At 41.2% G+C, this 26020-nt stretch overlaps 1 protein-coding gene across 3 annotated transcripts in view; it reads right to left on the minus strand.

The window, feature by feature from the left end:
• Positions 1-26020, minus strand: part of MBOAT2 (membrane bound O-acyltransferase domain containing 2) — a 219997-nt gene that overhangs the window by 169316 nt on the left and 24661 nt on the right. Inside the window, exons 2-3 of one of the 3 annotated variants that reach the window (XM_050950800.1) lie at positions 12649-12794; positions 4418-4495 (exon numbers count right to left, since the gene is read on the minus strand). In XM_050950800.1, the coding sequence (XP_050806757.1) occupies positions 4418-4495; positions 12649-12794 (224 nt within the window). Of the gene's footprint in view, positions 1-4417; positions 4496-12648; positions 12795-26020 lie in introns of those variants that run through there. The other 2 variants (XM_050950801.1, XM_050950802.1) reach the window with 2 other exon arrangements.

A 26020-nucleotide genomic window follows, 5' to 3' on the forward strand; every position in this document is an offset into this window, starting at 1 on the left:
CCCCCACGACCTGCCGTTTTACAAGGAGCTGGACGCAATACTTGGGGGTGACCCCACTGCCAATCCGAGGACCACGATGGACAGTTCAGATCGGGGAGAGGAAGGGGAGGTGGAGGAATGGAGGAAACCAAGAGTGAGGGTTTGGTGGGGGTAGACACCCCGGAGTCCAAGGAGACATGCAGCCAGGAGCTCTTCTCAAGCCAGGAGGAAGCTAGCCAGTCGCAGCAGCTGGAACTTGGTGAAGGAGAAGCAGAGGAGCGGGTTCCCGGTAAGCAGCTTTATTTTCAGGATGGAAATGTTTCGGGAGAGGAGGGGGGTTATGGCTGCCTCCATGCATGCCTAGATGTGGAATAGCCCGTTGATGTGGTCTATCACGTCGCGGAAATCGGCCTCGGTAATCTCTTCAAAAGTTTCAGAGCGTGGGCAATGCACCTGCGCAAGTTTATAGGGAGAGCCACTGTGGTCCTTGTCCCAGTAAGGCTAACGCGTCCGCACCACTGTGCCGCGAGGGGTGTGGGGACCATTGCTGCACACAGGCAAGCTGCATAGGGGCCAGGGTGGAATCCGCATTGCTGTAGAAGACCCTCCCTTGCTTCCCAGGTGACCCGCAGCAGCGAGATATCTTCCAGGATTAAATCCTGTGGAAAATGTGGGGAGAGTGTTCAGTGTAGGTGCCCCCTGCAGCATTTTGCTCTCCCCAATGCACAGAAACCCCAGCACAGCCCTAAAAAAATCAGTCCCCCTTACTCACCATTTCGGGGCTCCTGTGGCTTATGTGCACTCTATTTGGTATGGGAAAATTATGCTAAAGTGAAGACTGTAAACTCCTTCACTGTGTGGGAATAACTGTCTGAGATATAAACAATGCTGCCTCAGTTAACTGTTGCCTTTTTTGCCTTTCCACAAGCGACCTTGAGTTCTCAGCTGCCCGTGTTAACAGCAGTTCAAAGACTCCAAAACCTGCAGAAGAAGCCGCGAAAAAGCAAAGACGACCTGCTGCAAACAGTTATGGATCACTCTGCCAGAGAGAATTAAAAACTGCAGGACTGGAGGGAAAGGGAAAGCAGGATCCGCGAGAGAAACGCAGCGGCCAGGAAGAAAAGCACAAAGCAGCTGATAAGCATCCTGGCGCGCCAAGCAGACTCTATCCAGGCGCTCGTGGCCATGCAGGCAGAGCACTCCCACACCCGCCCACCCCCGTCCCAAAGCTCTTGCCCTTGTTCCCCAATATCAGCTCCAAACCCCCTTCCCCAGCATCCAGGTTCTTACCTCCACCAACTGCCTCCAACACCTGTACGTTCACCAACCAGCCCTAAGAACTATGACCCTTACCCTCTGCACTCAACCCCCATTACCATGCAGTATAGGCATCCTGAAGTGCGGCAGTCATCACACAGCACTCCAGACAGGACATATTCAAACCTGTGACTGTACAGTTCACCACCCCACGCCCCTGCCCTTTTAGGTTCCCAAAATGTTGTGCGTCTGTCAATAAAGTTATTTTCTTTTCAGTAAATGAATTCTTGGCTCTGAAAACAGTCTTTATTATTGCAGAAAGTCAAAGATACCTTAGCCCAGGAAAGAAATAGGCACTGCAAATCAGCTTAGAAAAACAGATTCCTACTAACATTGGAACCACTGCACTTCACTCCTGTGCAAGGCACCAAGCATTACTGTTGGTTTTCAGCCTCCAATTCCTCCCTCAAGGCATCCCTGATCCTTGAAGCCCTGTGCTGGGCCTCTCTCATAGCCCTGCTCTCTGGCTGTGCAAATTCGGCCTCCAGGCGTTGAACCTCGGAGGTCCATTCCTGACTGAATGTTTCACCCTTCCCTTCACAAATATTATGGAGGGTACAGCATGAGGATATAACAGGGATGCTGCTTTCCCCCAAGTCTAGCTTCCCATAAAGAGATCGCCAGTGCCCTTTTAAACAGCCAAAAGCACATTCCACAGTCATTCGGCACCGGCCCAGCCTGTAGTTGAACCGGTCCTTGCTCCTGTCAAGCTTCCCTGTATACGGTTTCATGAGCCAAGGCATTAACGGGTAAGCGGGGTCTCCAAGGATCACAATGGGCATTTCAACATCCCCTACTGTGATCTTCCGGTCTGGGAAAAAAGTCCCTGACTGCATCTTCCTGAACAGGCCACTGTTCCGAAAGATGCGTGCATCATGCACCTTTCCAGGCCAGCCTGTGTTAATGTCAATGAAACGCCCACGGTGATCCACAAGCACCCAGAGAACCATAGAGAAATACCCCTTCCGATTAAAGTACTTGGATGCTAGGTGAGGTGGTGCCAGAATAGGAATATGTGTCCCATCTATCGCCCCTCCACAGTTAGGGAAACCCACTTGTGCAAAGCCATCCAGAATGTCCTGCACGTTCCCCAGACTCACGGTTCTTCTTAGCAGGATGCGATTAATGACCCTGCAAACTTGCATCAAAACGATCCCAACGGTCGACGTTCCCATTCCAAACTGTTTCCCAACCGATCGGTAGCTGTCTGGGGTTGCCAGCTTCCAGATTGCAATAGCCACCCGCTTCTCCACCGGCAGGGCAGCTCTCAATCTCATGTCCTTGCGCCGCAGGGTAGGGGCGAGCTCAGCACACAGTCCCATGAAAATGGCTTTTCTCATCCAAAAGTTCTGCAGCCACTGATTGTCATTCCAGACTTCCATGATGATGTGATCCCACCACTCAGTGATTGTTTCCCGAGCCCAAAAGCGGCGTTCCACGGTGCTGAGCATTTCCGTGAAAACCACAAGCAATGTTGTGTCGTACGCGTCGGGCGACTTGCAATCATCGTCAGACTCCTCATCACTTTGGAGCTTAAAGAATAGCTCAACTGCCAAACATGATGTGCTGGCGAGACTCGTCAGCATACTCCTCAGCAGTTCAGGCTCCATTTCCCACAGAAATCGCACTGCACAGAAACTGTTGGGAGACTCACAATGGTGCCAAACGTGGACGAAAAAACAGGGACTGCTAGGATGTAAAGCAATGCATCATGGGGCATTGGGACAGGAAGCAGAATGACCCGCACCCTTCCGTCCCATTCCCACAACCCACGGCGCCAAAATGGGACAAGGTGCTCTGTGGGATAGCTGCCCATAATGCACCACTCCCAACAGAGCTGCAAATGCTGCAAATGTGGCCATACTATAGCGCTGGTAGCTGTCAGTGTGGCCACACTCCAGCACTTTCCCTACACAGCTGTACGAAGACAGCTGTAACTCCCAGCACTGCAGACCTCCAAGTGTAGCCAAGGCCATATACTCTCCCTTTCCCCTCAAAGATAATCTGGGGCAATTGAGACACATCAGCAGTACAATACCAAAATTACATCTCCTTTCTGTTTCCCCTCCCTTGCTTTGCCTATGTTGTTTTTTAAAGTAATCTCTTCAGGGAATTAAGTCTCTTACTATGCATTTGTATGATGCCTAGTACAATGGGGCCCTAAACTCAGTTGAGGCCTTTATCTAATGTATACATATAATTCATTTTTAAAACATCCCTTTTCATTTGTTCCCTTTAAAAAAAAAAAAACACGTGAATGCTATTACATAATTAGATCTCTGTTTTAGTTTTAAATTGCAGCAAAGGAGATTCAGGTTGGACTGTGGCAAAACCTCCGAACTGTAAGAGTAGTTAATCGCTGGAATAAATCACCTAAGAAGGCTGTGGAATCTCTGTCACTGGAACTTTTTAAGAACAGTGTAGACAAATATATTGGTCAGAGATGATGTAGATAATACTTAGTCCTGCCTCAGTGCAAGGGATTGGACTAGATGACCTTTCAAGGTCCCTTCCAATCCTACATTTCTATGATTCTATTATTATCAGACTAAAATAGTATCCTAATGTGAATACTTTTTCATGCGTTTCTTTTTCCTTTTTAAAACAACAAAATACAATGGCATTTTAATTGAATTAATATTCACTTTCATCACACAAACCCTCTTCTCATCCCAGGATCTTTTCCTTCTATTAGTATTAAGAGTTATAAAATTGTATTAATATGGATTAACCGTGTATTTGCAATCTAAGACTTTTTATGATTAAGCAATGAGAAATGTATTAACAGCTATACATTGATAATTACAATGCTGCCTCAGGGTTTCTTTCTGCAGACAGTAAGTGGAATAAGTGCTCACCATTTCAAACAGACAAAGCAGACAAAAAGGATGGTGTTTTTCCCTACAAACAAGCCATCTTTAGCGCAATTCATATACTGAAATGTTCTGATATTCTAATGCCAACAGCAATATGACATATATAAAGTGTGTCAGTAAGAGAAATATATGCAGATATAAACCTTATTTGTTCTTATAAACAGCTATACAGCAACTTTCTAAATAACTGTTTATATTCTCCATTTAAATAACTTTAAATTTAAATAAAGAAAGCCAATACTTACTTGTGCATATTTTCCACTCCTATTATGATCATGATATAGTAGGAAATTCCACTCTGTACAACAAAATGTAAGGCATACCTAGAAAAAATTATAATAGTCACTCCAGGCAATCATTTTTCATTACCAACAGTCTAGCACATATATATGTTTTCCTTACTTGAAATGAAAAGATAGTTAGATTTTTAATCCATCAGTAGTTGTTACACGCTTAATAAGAAGATCTCCTTTAAATCTATTTTAAGGTAGGTAACTGAAAAACAAAAAAACCCACCAACTTTTGCACTTCACTATTTTCTTATAAAAGTATCTGTTTGAGAGCTTTTTGCATTCAAAATATCAGGTCCCTTATCCACTCTGTTTTACAGAGGACCTTGACATCTTTAAATGATCTGAACAGTTGTCTCACACAAGCCTATAAAGGAGAGCTCCACTCAGGTTATCTGAGGAAGAGCATGCTGGGAGCTTGAGTTGTGAGAATGAGTCTTCGCACATCATACACGAACAGTAGAAGGTGAAAGTAAAGTTCACATTTTGCAGTTCGCTTTTCACATAATGGCAAAATATGATAATTGACAGTTGTGGGGACTAATGTTCTACTTATACAAAGCACAGGTACAGCATGGCAGCAACAATGTTTTCTTAGACCGGGGTCGGCAACTTTCCACACGCAGCCCATCACGGCAGCGGTTCCCAAACTTGATTTGCGACTGGTTCAGGGTAAGCCGCTGGCAGGCTGCAAGACAGTTTGGTTACCTGAGCGTCTGCAGGTATGGCCACTCGCAGCTCCCAGGTTCATCATTCCCGGCCAATGGGAGCTGCGGGAAGCAGTGTGGGCCGGGCCACTGCCATCAAGTTATTTTATACTGACAATCAAATCACCATCAGTTCGTGAAGATCCAGTGATTAAAACAGTTTTGACTATCCGTACATTTTCCTCATTGTTTTTACAAATAACATGGTGCTAGAAAGTCCTACTTCCCTGTTGAAAAATGACATTGGTAATAAATTTCCCTCAAGTTTATTTTCTTAATAGTATTTGTGACACTATGCCCCATATTCTTCATAGAAATATGTTTATGATATGAATATGGCATAACTAAGATGCATTTTATGCAAGATGGGTCATGTGAGAGATCATTGGAAAGGTTATGATTTACTATGCATGTATCATTTCTGTACCTGAAGTTGGGAATATTAACTATGTATCAATTATAAAGTGTTTACATCCGAGAAACACCCACCAGACAGAATGTAATCGGTCTGGATGGGCCATTAGGGAGAATGATAGGACTCTGAACACACTAATCCCCCACCTTCCTGAGAAGTTTCCTGGGATGCTGCTTTGACACTGCAGGGTCATGTGATCATGTCACCAGTTACTGGATTCCACTGGGGGAGGGGTGGGAGAATCCCACTGAGACACAGATTCCCACCACATGTAAATCTTTTTTAAGGCAGTGAAGTGAGGTAACCAGGGTTGGTTCTTTAATGAATCCCCACCCAAGATGACTGCTGGAAACACCTAAGACTGATCTCGGGAAGAGAAGAACTGGAACCAGGCTAGAAGGTGTCTGGCCCATGAAAGGAATATCTGGAATTCTAAGCTACAGACAAGAAAAGTTTGTCTTCAAGAATCTCCACAACCTACTTAAAGATGACATTTAGGGTGAGAAATTACTACTTGTAGCCAGTAGTGCATTAAGTTTAGTTTACATGCTTGCTTTATTTGCTCAGTAATCTACTTGGATCTGTTTGCTATCCCTTATAATCACTTAAAATCTGTTCTTTGTAGTTAATAAACTTGTTTTTGTTTTCTGTAAACCAGTTTGTGCAATTCATAACTCGGAGAGTGGGGGCAAAAAGCTGTGCATATCTTCCTCCACACTGAGGGAAGGCATGATTTTCATGAGCTTACAGGGCACAGATTTCTGTGCAGTGCAAGACAATACAATTTTGCACTCCAGAGAGGGATGCACTTGAATGCTGGGCAATCCCCAAGCTGAGTCTTCCCACACAAAGCTGATCTCAGTGTCTGGGTCCTTTTGCAACTGAGTTGGTCCTGTCTGTGTGTGTATTAGAGGAGGCCTGAGGGCCTGGCACAGCAAGACAGGGTGAGGGAGCCCAAGCTGGTGGAACGGGCAAGCTCAGTGGTATCCCATTACATCAGGTGGCTCCCTCCGTGTTTGATCTTCATTAGGCAGACTCTCTCTTGTTTTGGGACCATCTTATCAAAAGAGATCAAATGGTTAAAATACTACTAATTTATTTGGAAATTTTCTTTCCCATACAAATACAGCCTAAAAATCAGCTGCTGTTGCTAGTCACCTTCAGCTCAAGTATCACAGACATTTATAAGGCAAGTTTTCCTATAAATCTTGGGCATTCATTTCTTCCAAAAACTGCTTAGCCTTTTTGATATAAAAGCAGGTCCAATTCACATGGATCTCCATTATTACGAAAAGATCCTTGCATCAGCAGGAGTTAGCCTATTAGAGATATAAGAAGGTTAATATTCATATTGGCTTTGATGTAACACTGTTGCAACTTCTTTTTTAAGAAAGAAATGCTATACTAAATATTTTAAAAGTGTATTGTAAAGATGTTTTATCCACTTATCTGTCTCGTTTTATGGCAATTAATACTAAGAAAGAAAAGCATTTCTTTTTAAAACAATCCAAAATTATCACTACTATTTTCTATTTCAAGTCCTTATTGGTTACAATGAATTTCATAACTATATTTTCTTTTTTAATTCAAAAGCTAAACATCAGGAACAAGATTATGTATCTTCAAGAAACCCGACAAATACGTTATTGTAAAAAGCATGCCTTGTGGTGGAATTGCAATCCATATTAGCAAGTTAACACTCAGTCTCTAAGAGTATTAATTCTTTTATACAAGAACAGAAAGGTAATACTAGTAGTGTGATTGATCTTTGATTCATATGCAATTCAATTACAATAGCATTCAAATGAATAGAAAACTATAAACCTAAATATTTTAATTAACCCATTTTAGCTATGTGCTAGGTACACTCTAAGGGTGCTTCAATATTTACTTTCAAAGAGGACACTACGACCTTTCTTTGTACCCCAAATCACCATGCCAGTGTAATAAAGGTGATTTAAGACTCTGTGGAGTTTATTAATCAAGTACATTCTTGGAGGATGGCAGATTCCAAACTGTTCCCTGCAGTTGGAGGAGTTTCTGTGAGTGCAACTGGGGATTCAGGACAGAAAAAAGGAGTTACTCCCTCTGGAGCTGGATTGCTCATAAACTGCCATCTAATCAGACAACTGAATAGCTGGAGAGGAGGTTGGTAGATTTTATTGAAGTGAAATTTGAGTGTACTGGAATTGTATTCATTTTTCTTTCTGAGAGTCTTTGAATTTTTAACACTGTAGAAGATAATAGGTTACGCGTCTTTCTAATCTGTATGTAGGTGATGACATAACCAAAGAGATTTTCTGTACTGTCTCCATTTGCAGGCAGGAATGATACCAAACTATTTGGACTAACAGAAAGGATGAAAGACAGAATAAAAAGTTTTTTTTTTCTCCTAAATTAAGAGAGGACTGATGTTTTTGGCTGAGATGAGAGGCAGCAGAAATTTGTAAGCTAACATGCTTAGTATTTTCTGTGGAAATACATGAAGTTATTTTATTCATATTTAACTACTGGAAACTATCAGAATATGCATAAGGCAAACCTCATATCCAGCATTTCAGATTGAAAATTATTTAAATTATTTATTATTTTCTAAAGCAAGAGATAATTACTTAGGACCACATTCAGTGAAGCTAAGTCAAAACCAATGATACCCTAATTCATCAGTCTGGATAAATTTTGACTGATATTATTGCCTAATTTTTATATTATTTCATTTCTCATCTGATTGCCAATGAAGTTCTGTACTTATTGTGTAGTTTTCTGTCTAACAGTAAATTTTAGAAATCCAAATTTAGAAGGAACAATATTTTTCATTTATTTTGAAATACTCTTGTAACTTTTCCTCAAAGGAGAGGTGTGAATTATCTTTTTGTTATAAAAACACCGTATCACTGCACTATATGTTTACCATATTTGATAAAGGAAGAGTAAGTGTAGGGTTGCCAACTTTGGTTCAACAAACTCCTGGAGATTTCATAACAACATAATCTTTAATTCATGCAGACTCCGGGACAATCCTGGAGGGTTTGCAACCCTAAGTGTACAGCATAATCCACATTACTGGAATACTGGTATAGAAGGGTACACCTTGCTAAGGAAGGAAAAGCAGTGTAAAAAAGGAGGAGGGGTTGCCTTATATACTAAAAATGCATTCACTTGGAGTTTGGTTGAGATGGAAATAGGAGACAGACTTGTTGAAAGTCTCTGGGTAAAGATAAAAGGGGTAAAAAACAAGGGTGATGTCATGATATGCGTCTACTACAGACCACTTAACCAGGAAGAAGAGGTGGATAATGCTTTTTTTAAATAACTAATAAAATCTTCCAAAGCACAGGACTTGGTGGTGGTAGAGGACTTCAACTATCCAGACATCTGTTGGAAAAAGTAACAGAGCATGGCACAGATTATCCAACAAGTACTTGGAACGTATTGGAGACTTTTTTTTTTATTTCAAAAGCTGGAGAAAGCTACTGGGGGAGAGGCTGTTTTAGATTTGATTTTAGCAAATAGGAACTGGTTGAGAATTTGAAAACAGAAGGCCACCTAGGTGAAAGTGATCATGAAATGGTAGAGTTCACAACTCAAAGGAATGGTAGGAGGGAAAACAGCCCAATAAAGATAATAGATTATAAGAGGGCAGATTTTACCAAACTCAGGGAATTGTTAGGTAAGATTCCATAGGAAGCAATTCTTAGAGGAAAAACAGTTCAAGGGAGTTGGCAGTTTTTCAAAGAGACATTATTAAGGGCACAAGATCAAGCGATCCTACTGCATAGGAAAGATAGCAAGTACGGCAAGAGACCATGCAGGCTTAACCAGGAGATCTTTAATGAGCTGAAACTCTAAAAAGAGAGTCTTAAAAAGTGGAAACTAGGTCAAATTACAAAGGATAAATATAAACAAACACACACAAGTTATGTAGGGATAAAATTAGAAAGGCCAAGGCATAAAACAAGATTAAACTAGCTAGAGACATAAAGGGTAACAAAAAAAAAACACTCTACAAATACATTAGAAGCAAGAGGAAGACCAAGGACAGGCTGTCAGTTCCAAGGTCCACTACTCAATAGGGGCAGGGAGGAAACAACAACAGAAAATGTGAAAAGGGCAGAAGTGCTAAATGACTTTTTTGTTCTGGTTTTCAACAAAAAGGTTAGTAGCAATTGGATGTCTAACATAGTGAATGCCAGTGAAAATGAGGTAGGATCAGAGGCTAAAATAGAGAAAGAACAAGTTACAAATTACTTGGACAAGTTAGATGTCTTCAAGTCACCAGGGCCTGATGAAATGCATCCTAGAATACTCAAGGAGCTGACTAAGGAGATATTTGAACCATTAGCGATTATCTTCGAAAAGTCATGGAAGACGGGAGAGATTCCAGAGGACAAATTGGAGATAGTCCAGAGAAGAGCAACAAAAATGATTAAAAGGTCTAGAAAACATGACCTATGAGGAAAGATAGAAAAAAACTGGGTTTGTTTAGCCTGAAAAAGAGAAGACTGGGAGGGGACATGACAACAATTTTCAAGTACGTAAAAGGTTGTTACAAGGAGGAGGGAGAAAAATTGTTTTTGTTAACCTCTGAGGATAGAACAAAAAGCAATGGGCTTCTATTCAGCAAAGGCAGTTTAGATTGGACATTAGGAAAAACCTGTCAGAGCAGTGAAGCACTGGAATAGATTGCATAGGATACACAGGGAGATCTTGGCAGACCAGTAAAGTGCGCAGACCACTGCTGCTTACTGCTAATGTTAACCAAGCCAGCAGGCCATAAGTGAGCCTATGCAGCAGCCTTAGCATGACCAAGTCAGGAGGGGAGGGCTTTGGGACTACCACAAAAAGGACAGCTTGACCCAGAGTCCTTCCTGATAATATCTCTGTTGAAACTGCTGAGGTATATGTTTAAAGAAAAACAAGAAGCTTATCTATATGTGCCCTCAGGAATGTGTCTATTAGAGGCTCAAGGCATGCAAACTCTGCAAAACACAACTGGCTAATTGATAATCAGAGGTAATTCTCTTGCTTAACCTTTGAAATTGCTTGCTTAACAAGTTTTATTTGAGTGACATGTTATTATAACACTTATGAATGAATAAGGGAAGAAAGTTTTGGGTAGTTGGATTCTTCAGGGACTCTTCTTCTGGACACATCTTGGGGATCTCACCGGCAGACGCAAGATTGGCCATCGGAAGGCTGCTGCTGTGTCACTCAAGAGCCACTCCTAACTTCAGTAATTATTGGGGGTTGAGGGTGTTTTATTAACTTGTGGCGGACATGTGTAAGTGCTTGACACTAAGTTAAGTATAGCTTTAAGTGAGAGCACTCTTGTATTGTCCTGTTTGTGCCAGTCATCTATCGGTCAGACAGCCATGTCTCCATTGATTTATTTCCTGACACCACCTTGCACAGAGTAAAGCTACCAAGAGCTTTGGGTTGAAAGAACCACAGGTAACAAGGGCAGCTGTGGAATTTCCATCACTAGAGATTTTTAAGAGCAGGTTAGACAAATGCTTTTCAGGGGAGGTCCAGATAATACTTAGCCCTGCTTTAAGTGAAAGGGACCGGACTAGAACGCCTCTCAGGGTCCCTTCCAGACCTACACTTCCATGATTATGGGCATGTGTATAAATAAACTGCAAACTTATACACATAAAACTGAAAGATAACATTAACAATAAGCCTAACTTTCTGATTTCCTAAATCTATAAGCAATGTCTGCAGCAAGCATATGTTCGGGTACCTGTGTGATTAAACTGAATATAGGGGCCAAAACTGTAGTTCAGAATTCAAGAACTATGCAAAGAGAAGGGGGAGGGGCATTAGCTCATCCTATCTTAATGTTTTTAAAACGTTGCCAGAACATTTTAGTCAATTAAGAAAATGCCTTAGCCAATATATACCGGTGCCTCAAGAGAAAGTTGGACTAGCTGTTCTGCCACACATAAATTAAGCCAACTCCCTCTTATTCATCCTGAACTAGCCTGATAAGTACTGAGCCACACTGCATGGAAACAACTAGATTATACAGTCTGTAGTGTAATTTACATACATAAAAGTAAATGCATTTCTTGTATCGCCCCTACTGCTGTTCTGGCCAATTACATCTTGAGTATATACAACGATCAAGAGTGTGGCAGAAGAACCTATACAGAATATCGTATATTGAGATATTCTAACAGCAGTCACAACTTAATCTTAAAAAGATATGCACCAGAGTCCACCTTCCTTCCAGGTCCTTCCTGGTGCCAGAGAAACACTCTATAGCAACAATTCTGTTCATGTCCCTTCTCCCATGGTATTCAGATCTGTATTCAGTATTCAACAAAAAACAATGCAAGCTAATTGACATTTTGAGATTAAGGAGTGGTATCTAGGCATGTGATTAATCTAGTATTGCCTCATAGCTAGGCTTAGATGTACTAGTTTTATTGATAAATGTTGGTAAATATTGATTTCACTGAATACGTACGCACACACACACAAAAGTATGTCCATAAATGATAATCAAAATTTACAGGCAAGCAAAGTAAGAAAAATACAGCTTGAAAATGTATCAGAGTTTGATTTCAGGATACTTATTTTGCATACGTTGACCTGCAATATTGACAGTTTGCGTTTTAACAGTTATAGAACTTTAACTTTTTTTATCTCAATGTCTGTCATTAAATAATTTCCTGCAATTGTGAAAATTTAAATCAACAGAAAAAATAGACATGGAAATTATCCTTTGAAGCTATAAAAAAATTACTTTCTGCCATACCTACTCAGAGCAGTATGTTACACAAATTTGTCACAAGTTGTACAAATTTAGTTTTTATTTTAGCTCTTCCTCTCTCCTCCCAAAAACAGCTGCAAGATCCAATCCTTTGAAAAGATCTTCAGAGAATTAAATACTATGGCATTTAGAGTACTTTCCATCTCAGTTATATTGGATGGAGCATATATTACTACACAGAAAGTGTAGTAAATTTAACTGTAATAAACTTCAGCAGCACTAAATATCAAAACGTATGGAACAAAACACATGAAACGGTTGAAAAAGAAGATAAAATGCTACTTACCATCCAAAACAAAAAAGTGCAAGATAAAGGCCTAAAAGCGTGGCAACAACATGTCTTATAAATGAGCTAGTTTTGCTTGAATGAAGGTATGTTCGAAACCAAACAGCCGCAAGCAAGGCAAAGAGTTGGCACACTACGAAGTTAACCTGCAGAGAAGAGACAGTTGTTATTCTACACAAACGTCATATATCTTGCCTCCAAATCAAAAACCTTACCAACAACACCCGCCCACTAATGATAGGGCCAAAAGTTCTAAAAACTAAGTACTATATTCTATACCACTGAATTATTGAAGCATCTTACAATTTTAAAGAATTAATCTTCACACCACATTTCTAAGGTAGGAAAGTCTATTCCCATTTTACAGATGGAAAACTAAAAGGAACAGAGAGGCTGATTCATCAAGATTACAGAGGAAGTCTGTGACAGATCCAGAAACTGAACCAAAATAACATAAATCTCAGACCAGTGCCTTAAGCACAAAGCCATTCTTCCACTTCTGATAACTCGGCTTTGTTTTTGAATTGGGATGCCATTTTTAGAATGTTGCCTTCTTTCGTCTGAGACTAGAGCTGAACTTTGCTTCCATCAGGGCAGAGAACCTACTTTGATGGTCTGTCCTCAGATCTAAAAGAACCAGTTGAAGTTTTGGAGCTGAATAGAGGCAGAGTGTTGTGCAGCCAGACCGCTCCTTTTACTGTGCTGTCCTCACAGGCAAGTTGACGTATAATACAGGTGACCTGCCATTCTGCTATGGGTGAAATGATTAGGAAAGCGGCTTTACCACTGGAAACAGAAGTTATGTTCTGAGTCAGACTGATTGTGGCATGAAGAGTTTTCAAAGTCTTATGCCAAGGCTGTGATGAAGTGGTTCTCTTCCTCTAGCATAGCAATCACAGAGACTTGGGCTATGGACAGCCTGATAAACCTAGTTCTCTTTACTCAGAATAGAATGTTTCTCACGGTCACAAATTTTCCATCTATTTTGCAGACCAGCTTATTCATCTGATTATTCCAAATCTATTTTTATATCAGATGAACACTTTCATGGTGGGGAGCACTGTGGTCTCTTCTCCATTTACATTTCCACACAAGTTATTCACTAGTTCTGCAGGTGTTTTAGTAGCTTCAACCTGCAACTGAAATGTGAATATGTGTCCCTCCTTTTCATAAAAATTGTTGAAGTTTACATTGATACACAGTTCTTACTGGCAGAGACTATTGTGCTTTCCTTCAAGAAAACATGGTATAGACATCAGACATGAGAAACTGTTAAGCCATTTCACTTATTGTTGATACTCTGGGTAGACAGTTCCCAAAAAAGGAAGACTACAGAGTCCTCAAACTTCCTTAACGCCTTTCAATCTGCTCTAGTCTTGTTGCTAGACAATGTCCTGGTGACATTCACAGATAGGGCACAGCTGAATGCATGGAGACATTCAGTGGCAGAGTCCAGGAAAGCATTAAGTGAGCGCAATGAGAAGAGGCAGGATGCAATGCTGAGACTAAAGGGGGAGCTGCAGGAAAGCCAACAAGAGCACAGACTGCCCCTACATCCACTGTACAACTCCCTGCCCTCCTCCCCAAGTTCCATATCCTCCTCACCCAGATGCCCAAGAACACAGTAGGGTGGGAGGGAGGCTCCGGGAACCCGGCCACTGCACTCCAGAGACTGGTCCAAGCAACAGAAGACTGTCATTCAAACAGTTTTGATTTGTAGTGTGGCCACAATAAGCAATGTGGCCTTGTCCTTCACTCCTCCCCCACCCCACCCGGGACACCTTATCAGTTATCTCCCTTTTTTTTTTTTTAATTAATAAAGAAAGAATGCATGGTTTCAAAACAATAGTGACTTTATTTCCTTTGCCAGCTGTGAACAAAGGGGGGAAGTTGGTTGCCTTACAAGGAGTTAGAATCAACAAAGGGGCGGGTTTGCATCAAGGAGAAATACACACAATTGTCACACTGTAGGCTAGCCAGTCAAGAAACTGGTTTTCAAAGCCTCTCTGATGTGCAGCACGCCTACCTGTGCTCTTCTAATCGCCCTGGCGTCTGGTTGTTCAAAACTGGCAGCCAGGCGATTTGCCTCAACCTGCCACACCACCATAAACTTCTCCTTCTTACTCTCACAGATATTATGGAGCACACAGCAAGCAGTAATAACAATGGGAATATTGGTTGTGCTGAGATCTAACCTAGCCAACAAAGAGCGCCAGCGAGCTTTTAAATATCCAAAAGCACATTCTACCACCATTCTGCACTTGCTCAGCCTAGAGCTGAACTGCTCCTTACTACTGTCCAGGCCAGGCGTCGGCAATCTTTCAGAAGTGGTGTGCTGAGTCTTCATTTATTCATTCTAATTTAAGGTTTCGCGTGCCGGTAATACATTTTAACATTTTTAGAAGATCTCTTTCTATAAGTCTATAATATATAATTAAACTATTGTTGTATATAAAGTAAATCAGGTTTTTTAAATGTTTAAGAAGCTTCATTTAAAATTAAATTAAAATGCAGAGCCCCCTGGACCGGTGGCCAGGACCTAGGCAGTGTGAGTGCCACTGAAAATCAGCTCGCATGCCATCTTCGGCACGCATGCCATAGGTTGCCTACCCCTGGTCCAGGGTGTACAGTAGTACAGTATGGCTTCATGAGCCACGGGAGCAAAGGGTAAGCTGGGTCTCCAAGGATAACTATTGGCACTTCAACATCCCCAACAGTAATTTTCTGGTCTGGGAAGTAAGTCCCTTCTTGCAGCTGCTCAAACAGCCCAGAGTTCCTAAAGATGCAATGGTCATGCAGCTTTCCCGGTCATCCCACGCTGATGTCGGTGAAACATCCCTTGTGATCCACCAGTGCTTGCAGCACCATTGAGAAGTACCCCTTGTGGTTTATGTACTGGTTGGCAAGGTGGCCTGGTGCCAAGATAAGGATATGCGTTCCATCTATCACCCCACCACAGTTAGGGAAACCCATTGCAGCAAAGCCATCCACTATGACCTGCACATTACCCTTGACAGCAGAACGTCAGTGACTGCTTTGGCTACTTGAATCACAGCAGTCCCCACAGTAGATTTGCCCACTCCAAATTGATTCCCGACTGACCGGTAGCAGTCAAACATTGCAAGCTTCCACGGTGCTATCGCCACTCACTTCACAACTGTCAGGGCAGCTCTCATCTTGGTATTCCTGCGCTTCAGGGCAGGGGAAAGCAACTCACAGAGTTCCTGGAAAGTGGCCTTACGCAACCAAAAGTTTCTCAGCCACTGGGAATCATCCCATCACGGCAACACTATGCAGTCCCACCAGTCTGTGCTTGTTTGCTGGGCCCAGAATCGGTGTTTCACAGTATCAGCCAGACCCACTGCCACCATGACGTCCCAATTGCCACAGCCCATGCTTTCAGGAACATCTGTGTTCATGTTCTCATCACAATCGTCCTCATGCTGCCATCTCTTAGCCAGGTTCTGCACATACTGCTTCCCACAGTGCACTGATCCATGCGTCAATGATAGCCACAGCAGTGAGGACACACTCCGCTGACTTAATGCACTTAGTGGGGACTGTCACAGCCCTAAAAGCCTATGCTCAAACATGGCGTCTGAATGGCCAATTGTCAGTCAAAAGGTCACATTGGTACCATGTGCAACACCACAGTGCAGTGTGCAACATTATAGTGCCATGTGCATTTTCCCGCTCTTTTTCCCTGGTCAACTAAGGGTCAGACTAGTGCCGTGTGCAAAAATACCAGTGTGCCTGTTCTTGAACCTTCTGTCAGTCAAAAGGTCAAGTTGGTGCTGTGTGCAGAAGCATAGGGCTGTGTGCAAAAGTAGTGTGCCGGGTGCAGCTCCCATTGACGTAGAGGGCACCAGCTCAGAATCTGGTTGGTGAAGGAGCTAGGGACCAATCAGACACTGACACAAGTAAGAGCCTTTGAATAAAACCATGTCTCGCGCCAAGATCTGCAGGCGTATCCACATGTTAGCTGGAAGGCATGGATCCCCCTTCCAGCTAGAAGGGTCTCCTGCGTATTTTGCTGGCTCGTGTCATGTCGTTACGGATTATTTCCCACCAATTTGTCATGGCCTTGGTGTCTGTACTGCTGGTCAGCTGCGCCAGGAGTGTGGTATATGCATTCTAATTGCTGTAAATACTCTGTCTGCTTAGCTTCTTCCTTTTTCCCCTCTTTTACTTGGTACCAAGTAATGTATATAGTATATGAAAATTAAATTGTTGTATTAATTGCTATTGTGGTTAATTGTTGTATTTTACAGTGTTTGGTTAATGTGCGCACAGTTTATTTAGTTTTGTGTATCTGTTCTTGATTTTAGTAAGCAGTTAATTATAGATTGTTTGATTTCTTGTTGTTGGATATAAATAGATTGTTTCAAGTTGTGTAAATATTCTCGTTCTAATAGTATTGTTAGTTAGTAAAAGCGCTCCTCCCCAGCCCAAGTTGCAACTTATCCCCCATCAATAAACGGCCACGTGGTTTTGAACTTTCAATCTGTCTCGTTTTGATTTTCCTCACTCAATCAAAAAACTTACTTGAACCTGTATTGGCCTTGGACAGGGACATACATAATCGACTGTATAAAACAGATTTCTAAAAATCGACTTCTATAAAATCGACCTAGTTTCATAGTGTAAACATACCCTTAGATTACAAGCTCTCCTGGGCAGAGACTGTGTTTTCAAGATACTTGTAGTTAATTATAGCATGTCTATGTTAAAAAGAATCTTAAGTTTGCAAAATCCAGCACTTAAAAGTTAGGAAATGTAAGAATTAAGATTGCCTATGCAACCTTAATTCACCCTTCTTGGACATACACATTATGATATTGTCTTTACACAACTGAATACTCCCTCTCCCCCCTCCACAGAACCTCCGCCTCATTCAGTGAACAGTTACTTTATTCACTGTTTCTTCCTTCTCATTCTGTGTGTGATCTCAGGCCTTACTTAAACACACATCACTCTACCCTCATTTCCATGGAGTTCTCACCAGACTATTTGAGTGCTGAAAAAACAATGAATTCACCATCATAACACCTCTGTAAAATTAGGTGCTACTACCCCAATTTTACAGACTGGCATCTGAAGTACAGAGTAATTAAGACCAAAGTGTCTACTAATTTTGGGTGCCCAACTTGAGACACCTAGGGCCTGATTTTTTCAGAATACTTAGCATTTTTATTACCACTTTATATATCAAAGCACAGTTCCAAATGTTGCAGTTATGAGCATTCAGCACTTCTGAAAATCTGGCCGCAGGTGTCTCACGTCGGGCATCCAGAAAAAAAGGAACATCATTAGTGGCCAACTGTGAATGTTTTGGTTAAGTGGCAAGCCCAGATCACTTAAGTAATCTGGGAGAGGCAGTGACAAATCCACTTTGCTGCTCTAAAAAGTGAAGTGATCATGTAATTAAAGACTACATCATAATGCATGCACTCAAGATAGCCGAATAAAATTTGCACAGACAACCTTTATTCTAGCACCCTCTGATTTTTGAGTGCTTGACTTTAAAAAATATATATTCTTTTAATACATTTCTTTTTTATTAAAAACCCAGAACTTCTGTCATGTGGAACCATACTGAGATACAGACACACACAACTTAGATCATTAGAAGGGTTCTGACTGTTCGATCTACAGCACAAAAACTCTACCACTTGAACTAATGAATAACTAGTAGCATTGCAATTACCTTCAATGTGTACTAGGCACTAGAGCAATAGTTTTCAACTTTTTTTCATCTGCAGACCCCTAAAAATGTAAAATGGAGGTGTGGACCCCTTTGGAGATCTTAGTTTGCGGCTCCCCGGGGTCCATGGACCACAGGTTGAAAAACACTGTTCTATGGTACCAATCTTTCATGGACTTCTTAGACACAGTCTGTGGGCCATAGGTTTAAAACCACTGCACTAGAGGGACGTGAGAATTTGACAGTCAGTTCCTACATCCCTCTGCTTTCAGCAAGTGAGACTCAGCACTCCTGGATTCAATTCCAGATTCTGGAGGGAGTGGTTAGACACTTCTGCTCCTGTATACCCAACCTGTCTGCCTTTCCTTCTATCCTCCACCCCACTTCCCAGCTCCTGCCCTCCAGAACCTGTGCAGCTACTCCCTCCCTCCACCTCACACACCCAAGCTCCTGCCCCCCTCTCCCAGTTCCCCTTGCATCCCCCAGGCACCCCCTGGCTGTTGGCCCCCTCCCCTTCTTACTCCTATCCATACCACCATTTGGGTCCTGTAACACCCCAATTCCTCACCCATTTCATCTTCATTCCAGTCAGGCTACTCCTCCTCCATGCTCCATGGGTACCAGCATCAAGAGCACTGAGAGCACAGGAGATAGTTTCCCTGCTTTCCATTTCAGTGACCATTATCACAGAAACCCTTGACTGCCAGGAGAAGCAACTGTAGAATTGTTGCTCAGGCCCTATATTCCCACACTGGTGTATGCTCCATTACTCTGTGGGAATGACGCATATGCAGCCCAGCTGATACATAGGAGCTATGTGGGGATACAGTATGCTCAATAAAGACTATCTTTGGAGAATTTAGCTGTCAAACTACTAAGGCTCTATGAGAATGTGAGCATAGAAATTTTTTGAATGGGTGCCAGTAACGTGGCCAAATTTGGGTGGATTTAAAAAACAAAACAAAAATAAACTACACAGATATCAAAAGGCACAACCCAGACACCTTGAAGACCTCTTGCTTTTACTCCACCCTCACCAGCCCATGAAATTTTGAGTCCCCACTTCAAAACATGGACAAACTCTAGTGCCTCAATGAAACAGTTGCAGATTTACACACACACACACACACACACGCTAGCCATTTTAGCTGAAACATTCTGGAAATAAAAAAATCTGCCTGAAGTCAACATCCAGCATGGAATGATTCAAGTCTGGCAAGATTATAAGCAACTTGTATTGGGAAGCAACATGCAGCCATAACTATAGGCAGTACTAACATCTCCCTCTATAATTACAGTAGCACTTAGAGGTCCCAACAGATATTAAAGGTTCTATTGTGCAAGACAGTGTACACACTAGAATTAAATCGCAGTTAACTTATGCTATTAACTCAAATAAATTAATCACGATAAAACAATTAATCAACATTTATCACAGTTTTAATTGCACTGTTAAACAGAATAAAGCCTTTGAATAAAACCATGTCTTGTGCCAAGAATAAACAGAATACCAATTGAAATGTATTAAATATTTTGGATGTTTTTCCTACATTTTCATATATATTGTATTCTGTGTTGTAATTGAAATCAAAGCGTATATTATATTACAAATATTTGCACTGTAAAAATTATAAAAGAAATAGTATTTTTCAATTCATACAAGTACAGTAGTGCAATCTCTTTGTCATGAAAGTGCAATTTACAAACGTAGATTTTTTTTTTTTTGTTATATAACGGCACTCAAAAACAAAACAATGTAAAACTTCAGTGCCTACAAATCCACTCAGTTCTACTTCTTATTCAGCCAAACGCTAAGACAAACAAGTTTGTTTACAGGAGATAATGCAGGCTCTAAAATTTTACATTGTCTTATTTTGAATGCAGTTTTTTTTTTACCTAATTCTACATTTGTAAGTTCAACTTTCACAATAGAGAGATTGCACTACAGTACTTGTATTAGGTGAACTGAAAAATACTAATTGTTTTGTTTTTTTTACAGTGCAAATACTTGTAATCAAAAATAAATATAAAGTGAGCACTGGTACACTTTTTATCCTGTGTTGTAATTAAAATCAGTATATTTGAAAATGTAGAAACCATCCAAACTATTTAAATAATGGTATTCTATTATTGTTTAATGGTGCGATTAATCGTGTGACTAATTGCGATTAATTTTTTTAATCGCTTGGCAGCCCTAGTACAGACACATAATAAAAGACAGTCACTCCACTAAAAAAAAAAACTTACAATCACAAAGCTAAGTGTTTAGTACATTTATGGTTATTGTATAAGTGAGTGCACACTAAGAGGTACTTTAACTGTAACACACACTCTCTCACACTCTCTCACACGCACACGCACACGCAGAGTTTTCGGTGCAGAGTTGGAAGCATCCCCAATCTAATTGAGAATCAGATTTTTGTGGTAAATGGAACCCTAAAGAGCGAAATGCTGATTTACAGTTTGTTAGATCTACCAAATGTTTCTACGCCAGCAAACTTGTCTTGCTATAGGATACATTGAGGTTATATAAAAATCAATGTGCCATTTGCACAAATTGTAGGAAGTTTAGTATAAAAGTCTAATAGGCCATTTAGTTTCATTTATGTCATATCTAATTTTTGTTTATTCTTAATGAAGAATATAAATTCTTATCAATTAAATATTATGATTCTTGAGGAAGCATTCACTTTTAACATAAAGCCTAGAACAAGAAAAAAAGGGCAGATTTTCTTACCACCTAGTAAGAATTTCTGGAAAAAATTCGAGTTCAGTTCAAAATCTCCACACATCCTCCAACAAACTAGACCCTTATCAATCCAAGAAGGAATAACTACATTTCCATGTGTTAAAGAACCAATAAGGAAGAAAGCCTTATAATTATTATAACAAGATGGAGGAGCATTAAGTACTTTGTATTTAATTTTTTCATTTAACTAAAGCCTTGTCTACACTACAAAATTAAGTTGACCTAAGTTAAGTCGACGTATAGTCACTGGAGTAATTACTGCAGTGGTTCATGTCCACACTACGGCCCTTCAGTCGGTGGTTTGCGTCCTCATCAGGAGCACTTCCTCCAACTTAAGTATGGGGTACTGACAACTGGAGCCCCACCGCTTCCTGTCCCATGGCTGACAGCTGAGCAAGGTGGCCAGACTCCAGACAGGCAACGTACATAACGCAGTGCCTACACTGACACCGCATCAGCCTAACTACATCGACCTAAGCACTGCATCTCTTGCAGAGGTGAAATTATTAGGTTGGTGTAGTGGGCAACTTCCATCAATGGGAGCAACATTGTAGTGTAGACACTTATGTCAACCTAGCTCTGTAAGTTGCCTTACACCGTGTAGGCCAAGCCTAAGAGTTTACGCTCATTATCTTTTCAACAGCAGCTGTACAGTCTGCGTGTAGCCAGGAGTTACTAGAAACCCCTTCAATCTCCCACACTACTTCATAATGGAGGAATCACCATAGGGGCATCTGCCCAATTGAAATAAATAAAATAAAGTACATTTACTTGTACATATGGTTGTTAATTGGATGGTACAGATTAAGTGTCCCAGGCCACGTCCAGACTCCCCGCCGTATCGGCCGGTTAAAATCGATTGCTCGGGGATCAATATATCGCGTCTAAACTAGACGCGATATATCGATCCCCGAGCGTGCTTATATCGATTACGGAACTCCATCAACCCCAACGGAGTTCCGGAATTGACACGGAGAGCCGCGAACATCGATCCCGCGCGGTGTGGACAGGTGAGTAATCCGATCTTAGATATTAGACTTCAGCTACGTTATTCACATAGCTGAAGTTGCGTATCTAAGATCGATTTCCCCCCTCTAGTGTGGACCAGCCCCCAGACTGTAGAGGGTACATTTCACTAAGGACCTGCAATGTCACAGCAGCAAAACTGTAGTTAACAGCTTGGCAGCAACAGCAGAAAAAACTGTTACTAACCTTTCCTAACTGTTGTTCTTCGAGAGGTGTTGCTCATGTCCATTCCACATTAGGTGTGTGCACGTTGCGTGCTCTGTTGCCGGAGATTTCTCCTTTAGTGGTATCCATTGGACTAGCTCTAGTGCCGTCTGGTGCCGGGCATTTATGTGGGGTGCTGCTGGCCATGCACACGCCCTTGATTTCTCTTTTGTGGATCACAGAATTATAGAATATCAGGGTTGGAAGGGAACTCAAGAGGACATCTAGTCCAACCCCCTGCTCAAGGCAGGACCAATCCCCAACTAAATCATTTGGGGAGATGATAAATTAATTGCTCTCACACTTCCACCCCTTCCATTTATTTCTATCTTTATATATTTCTATTTCTGGGTTTTTAAAGAAAAGAAAAAGAGACTTTGCAACAACTTTGTGTACAGCCTTCTTGGCTTAAGGAAAGAAACCCAATCAATAGTATACCTTCTAAAAATGCTTTCCCACAAATTAAGCCATTGTTGCCAAACACTTTTTCTTAAAAATGAAATAAGTTTTAACAAACCCAAACCCCACAACCTGCAAAAGCTATTTAATATCCCAAATCATTAACAACAATATATCCCTGCTTGGATCCTGCCTTTCCTCTCTGGTAAGCTTGATCGAGACACGCCCCAGAATACTTATCAGCTGCCATGATATCAAAACAACTTTTCTGAAGCAGCTGGTGAAGAATTACATGGCACGCACATGGCCATTAAGAGGAAGGAGGCATTAAGCCATTTGTAGAGCAAGCAGTCTTTCTGAAGAAAGACACTGAATTCTTCAAGCAAAAGCTTCCGATGATATAAACTCTAAAACTATTTCATTAATGGCATCATACTTGGTGATACTGCAAATAACAAAAACTGCCAAGCCTCATTATAATTAGTGAAACATTGACCATATTTATCTCAAATATCAGTGTTAGATTGGGATCTATTGCTGTCAGTTAAGTCAATGCAATTTTCCTCTCCAATGAGGTAGTCAGTTGATGAATTCATGACATGGCTGCTGCTATTTATGAACAGCTGCTTAGAAATCAGGAGAACCACTATTTTCCACAGAACAGGATAAAACCACAAGTGTGTCTTATTCCACTCAACGTTTTACATTATTCCAGAATGAGTTTGAAGGAGCCATACATGAGGCCTGCTTGACAGAACATGCTATTGGAAAAAAGATATTTGAAGCTTTAAAACAATCGGCTCTTGAAGAAAGGTGTCTGCAATCACTGTATTGGTATTTAAACCCACTGTGTAAATCAGCAGTCCTTCTTCCAAAATAGAATTCACTGGATTTAATGTGGCAAATTTTTAAATCATGTGGTCAAGCTCAGAGATGAAGCAAGCATTTTCCTTGCTATACATGTCTCTGTCCTTGCAGAATACTTCACTGATCATCACAGGTTTGCTCTGAAAGCTTCTCGCCAAGAATGAAATATATGGTGGCTTAGGTTCTCAATCTGGAGGGTCACAAACAGATGCCAGTGGGTTGCAAATACCCTGCCTTTCCTAGATTGTGGGGGTGCAGGTGTGAAAGAGATTGAACCAATTATTTAGACTAAAGACCATCTTGCCAGGTGTCTCACACACACACACATACACACACACACAATTTCAGTTTTGGTTTGGAGGCCCTACTTTAATCATAAAATAAAAATAAATAAAATAAAATACTAGCTTCTTAAAGATCTGCAGTTACTACTAGTCTTGCTCAACTTTACCAAGACTGGCAGCAGCTTCTTTTGTCCAACTAATAATAAACCCTATCATTTTAAAATACATTTGTTGGCAGTCATCAGGACCACTAGCCAATCTCATTCACATTCTTAACGTTTCTTTTCCAGTATTTGCTGATTTTAGTCCAAAACAACATACAGAAAAGACAGAGACAGACAGACAATTTGTAAATTATATTTCTATTTCTGTTTAACTTTTTCAGTTTTTGGCAAATAATTCTTTAAGTATGCTGGGAACAAGTAATGAAGAATACGATCTAGGCACTAATAATCTGGTTTGTGCAATAAATTAGCATCAAATCCAATGAGTCTTTTAAATAGGGCTTACTAAGTCTTTATTCAAAATCACTGCAAGGAAAGAAAACAATGTGTCATTTTGAGCAAAAGTAGATTTATACATTTTCAGACTGAGAACAAGCCAATATTCAGACTCGTGGAGGGAGATGAAATTCAAGCAAAAGGTAATAACTCTGATCAGTAAGCCAATCTCTCAGTGACTCAGCATCATTGGTTCTCAGCAATTATATGCGGCTCCATACAGCTACCCTGTGCACAGGAACAGCCAAACTCTAGGAAACCAATTTGGTTTAAAAGTGGAATTGGAGTAAGAATGCTAATGCTTTTTAAAAAAACAATAAGACAGAAGAAAAACATGACCTATGGTAGTGCTTTTTCTGAAAGGAAACTGGTTTGGCTAGTTAAGGGCTGAGTAACTCCGACTGCAAATGAAAAGTATTTACATCTTCAATACACAAACAACTCCAGGTTTAAATGGTCAAGATGCATTTCCAAGCAAGGTAATTTAACTATTGAATTCACAGTGATAAATGCGTTGCGTCACCTACATAAACAAGTTATGGAATTTCACTGAGAAACAATATACTGAAAATTGTTATTTACATTGTGATCAGAGTAGTCAAATGGCCAGGGAAACAATTATGTATTTCTTAACATATCACTCACTATTAGGCCTTAGAGATGTTAACTTATAGTAATTGAAAGACATGGTTTTTTTAAGATTCCTTAATACTGTGATACAAATGAACCTTCTAGTACAAAAGCCTAACCTAAACTCAGTCTGATAGTCAAGAGTATGATACAAAGAAACAAAGAACAACTTTGAGGGTATGTCTACAAAGTAACTGGAACCATGCTTTCCAGCACAGAATAGATAGATTACTCCTGGGGGAATTCTGTGCTACTACGCAAGTGCAGAATTCATGTGCTGAGCAGATTTTTTTCCTCCCACAGAAAATAACTTCTACTGGAAAGTTGCTGCAGTTATGCATTTTGCCCACAAGGCACCACTGTGGCACTAGAACAGAGCACATATTCCCGAGCCAGCCCCAGCTGCTGATACGGAAAAGGCAGCAGCATCCTGCCAGTGAGGCCAGGTCAGGAAGCTGGGGTTATGGGAGACAGTGTGCGGCACATGGGGCTGCTGGGGGGGTTTATAAGGGCTATTGAGGAAGGACAGACAGTGGCAGGGGCTGAATGGGAGTGGAGGTGCAGGGCCACACAGGGATGGGCGAGCGGTGCAGGGCCAAATGGGGACAGGGGATGGGCAGGGGAGCGTGTTGGCTGAGTGGGGGTGCAGGGCCACATGGAGACAGGGGATGGCTGACTAGGTGCACAGTGACAGATGGGGTGTCTGAGTGGGGATGTCTGAGTGGGGATGCAGGGACACGTGGGGCAGATGAGCCTGATTGAATAGCAAACCCTAACAATCCCACCCCACTCCCCCAAAATACTTGTTCCATACTTCTCCCACCCACAGCCAACAACCCTCAAGTTCACACCCAGGCTCCCTCCCAGCAATTATTTCCCTCTCCCTCAGCTCCTCCATTACCCTTGACTCCTCCAAGCCTTTGCACTGTTTCTGAATAATGGGGAAGTACAGTTCTGTATTGTAAATTATTACTCAGAGTTCTGTATTAATATGCCTAGTAAAGAATCT

Source organism: Gopherus flavomarginatus, chromosome 4 (assembly GCF_025201925.1).
Source record: "Gopherus flavomarginatus isolate rGopFla2 chromosome 4, rGopFla2.mat.asm, whole genome shotgun sequence".
Lineage (NCBI taxonomy): Eukaryota > Metazoa > Chordata > Testudines > Testudinidae > Gopherus > Gopherus flavomarginatus.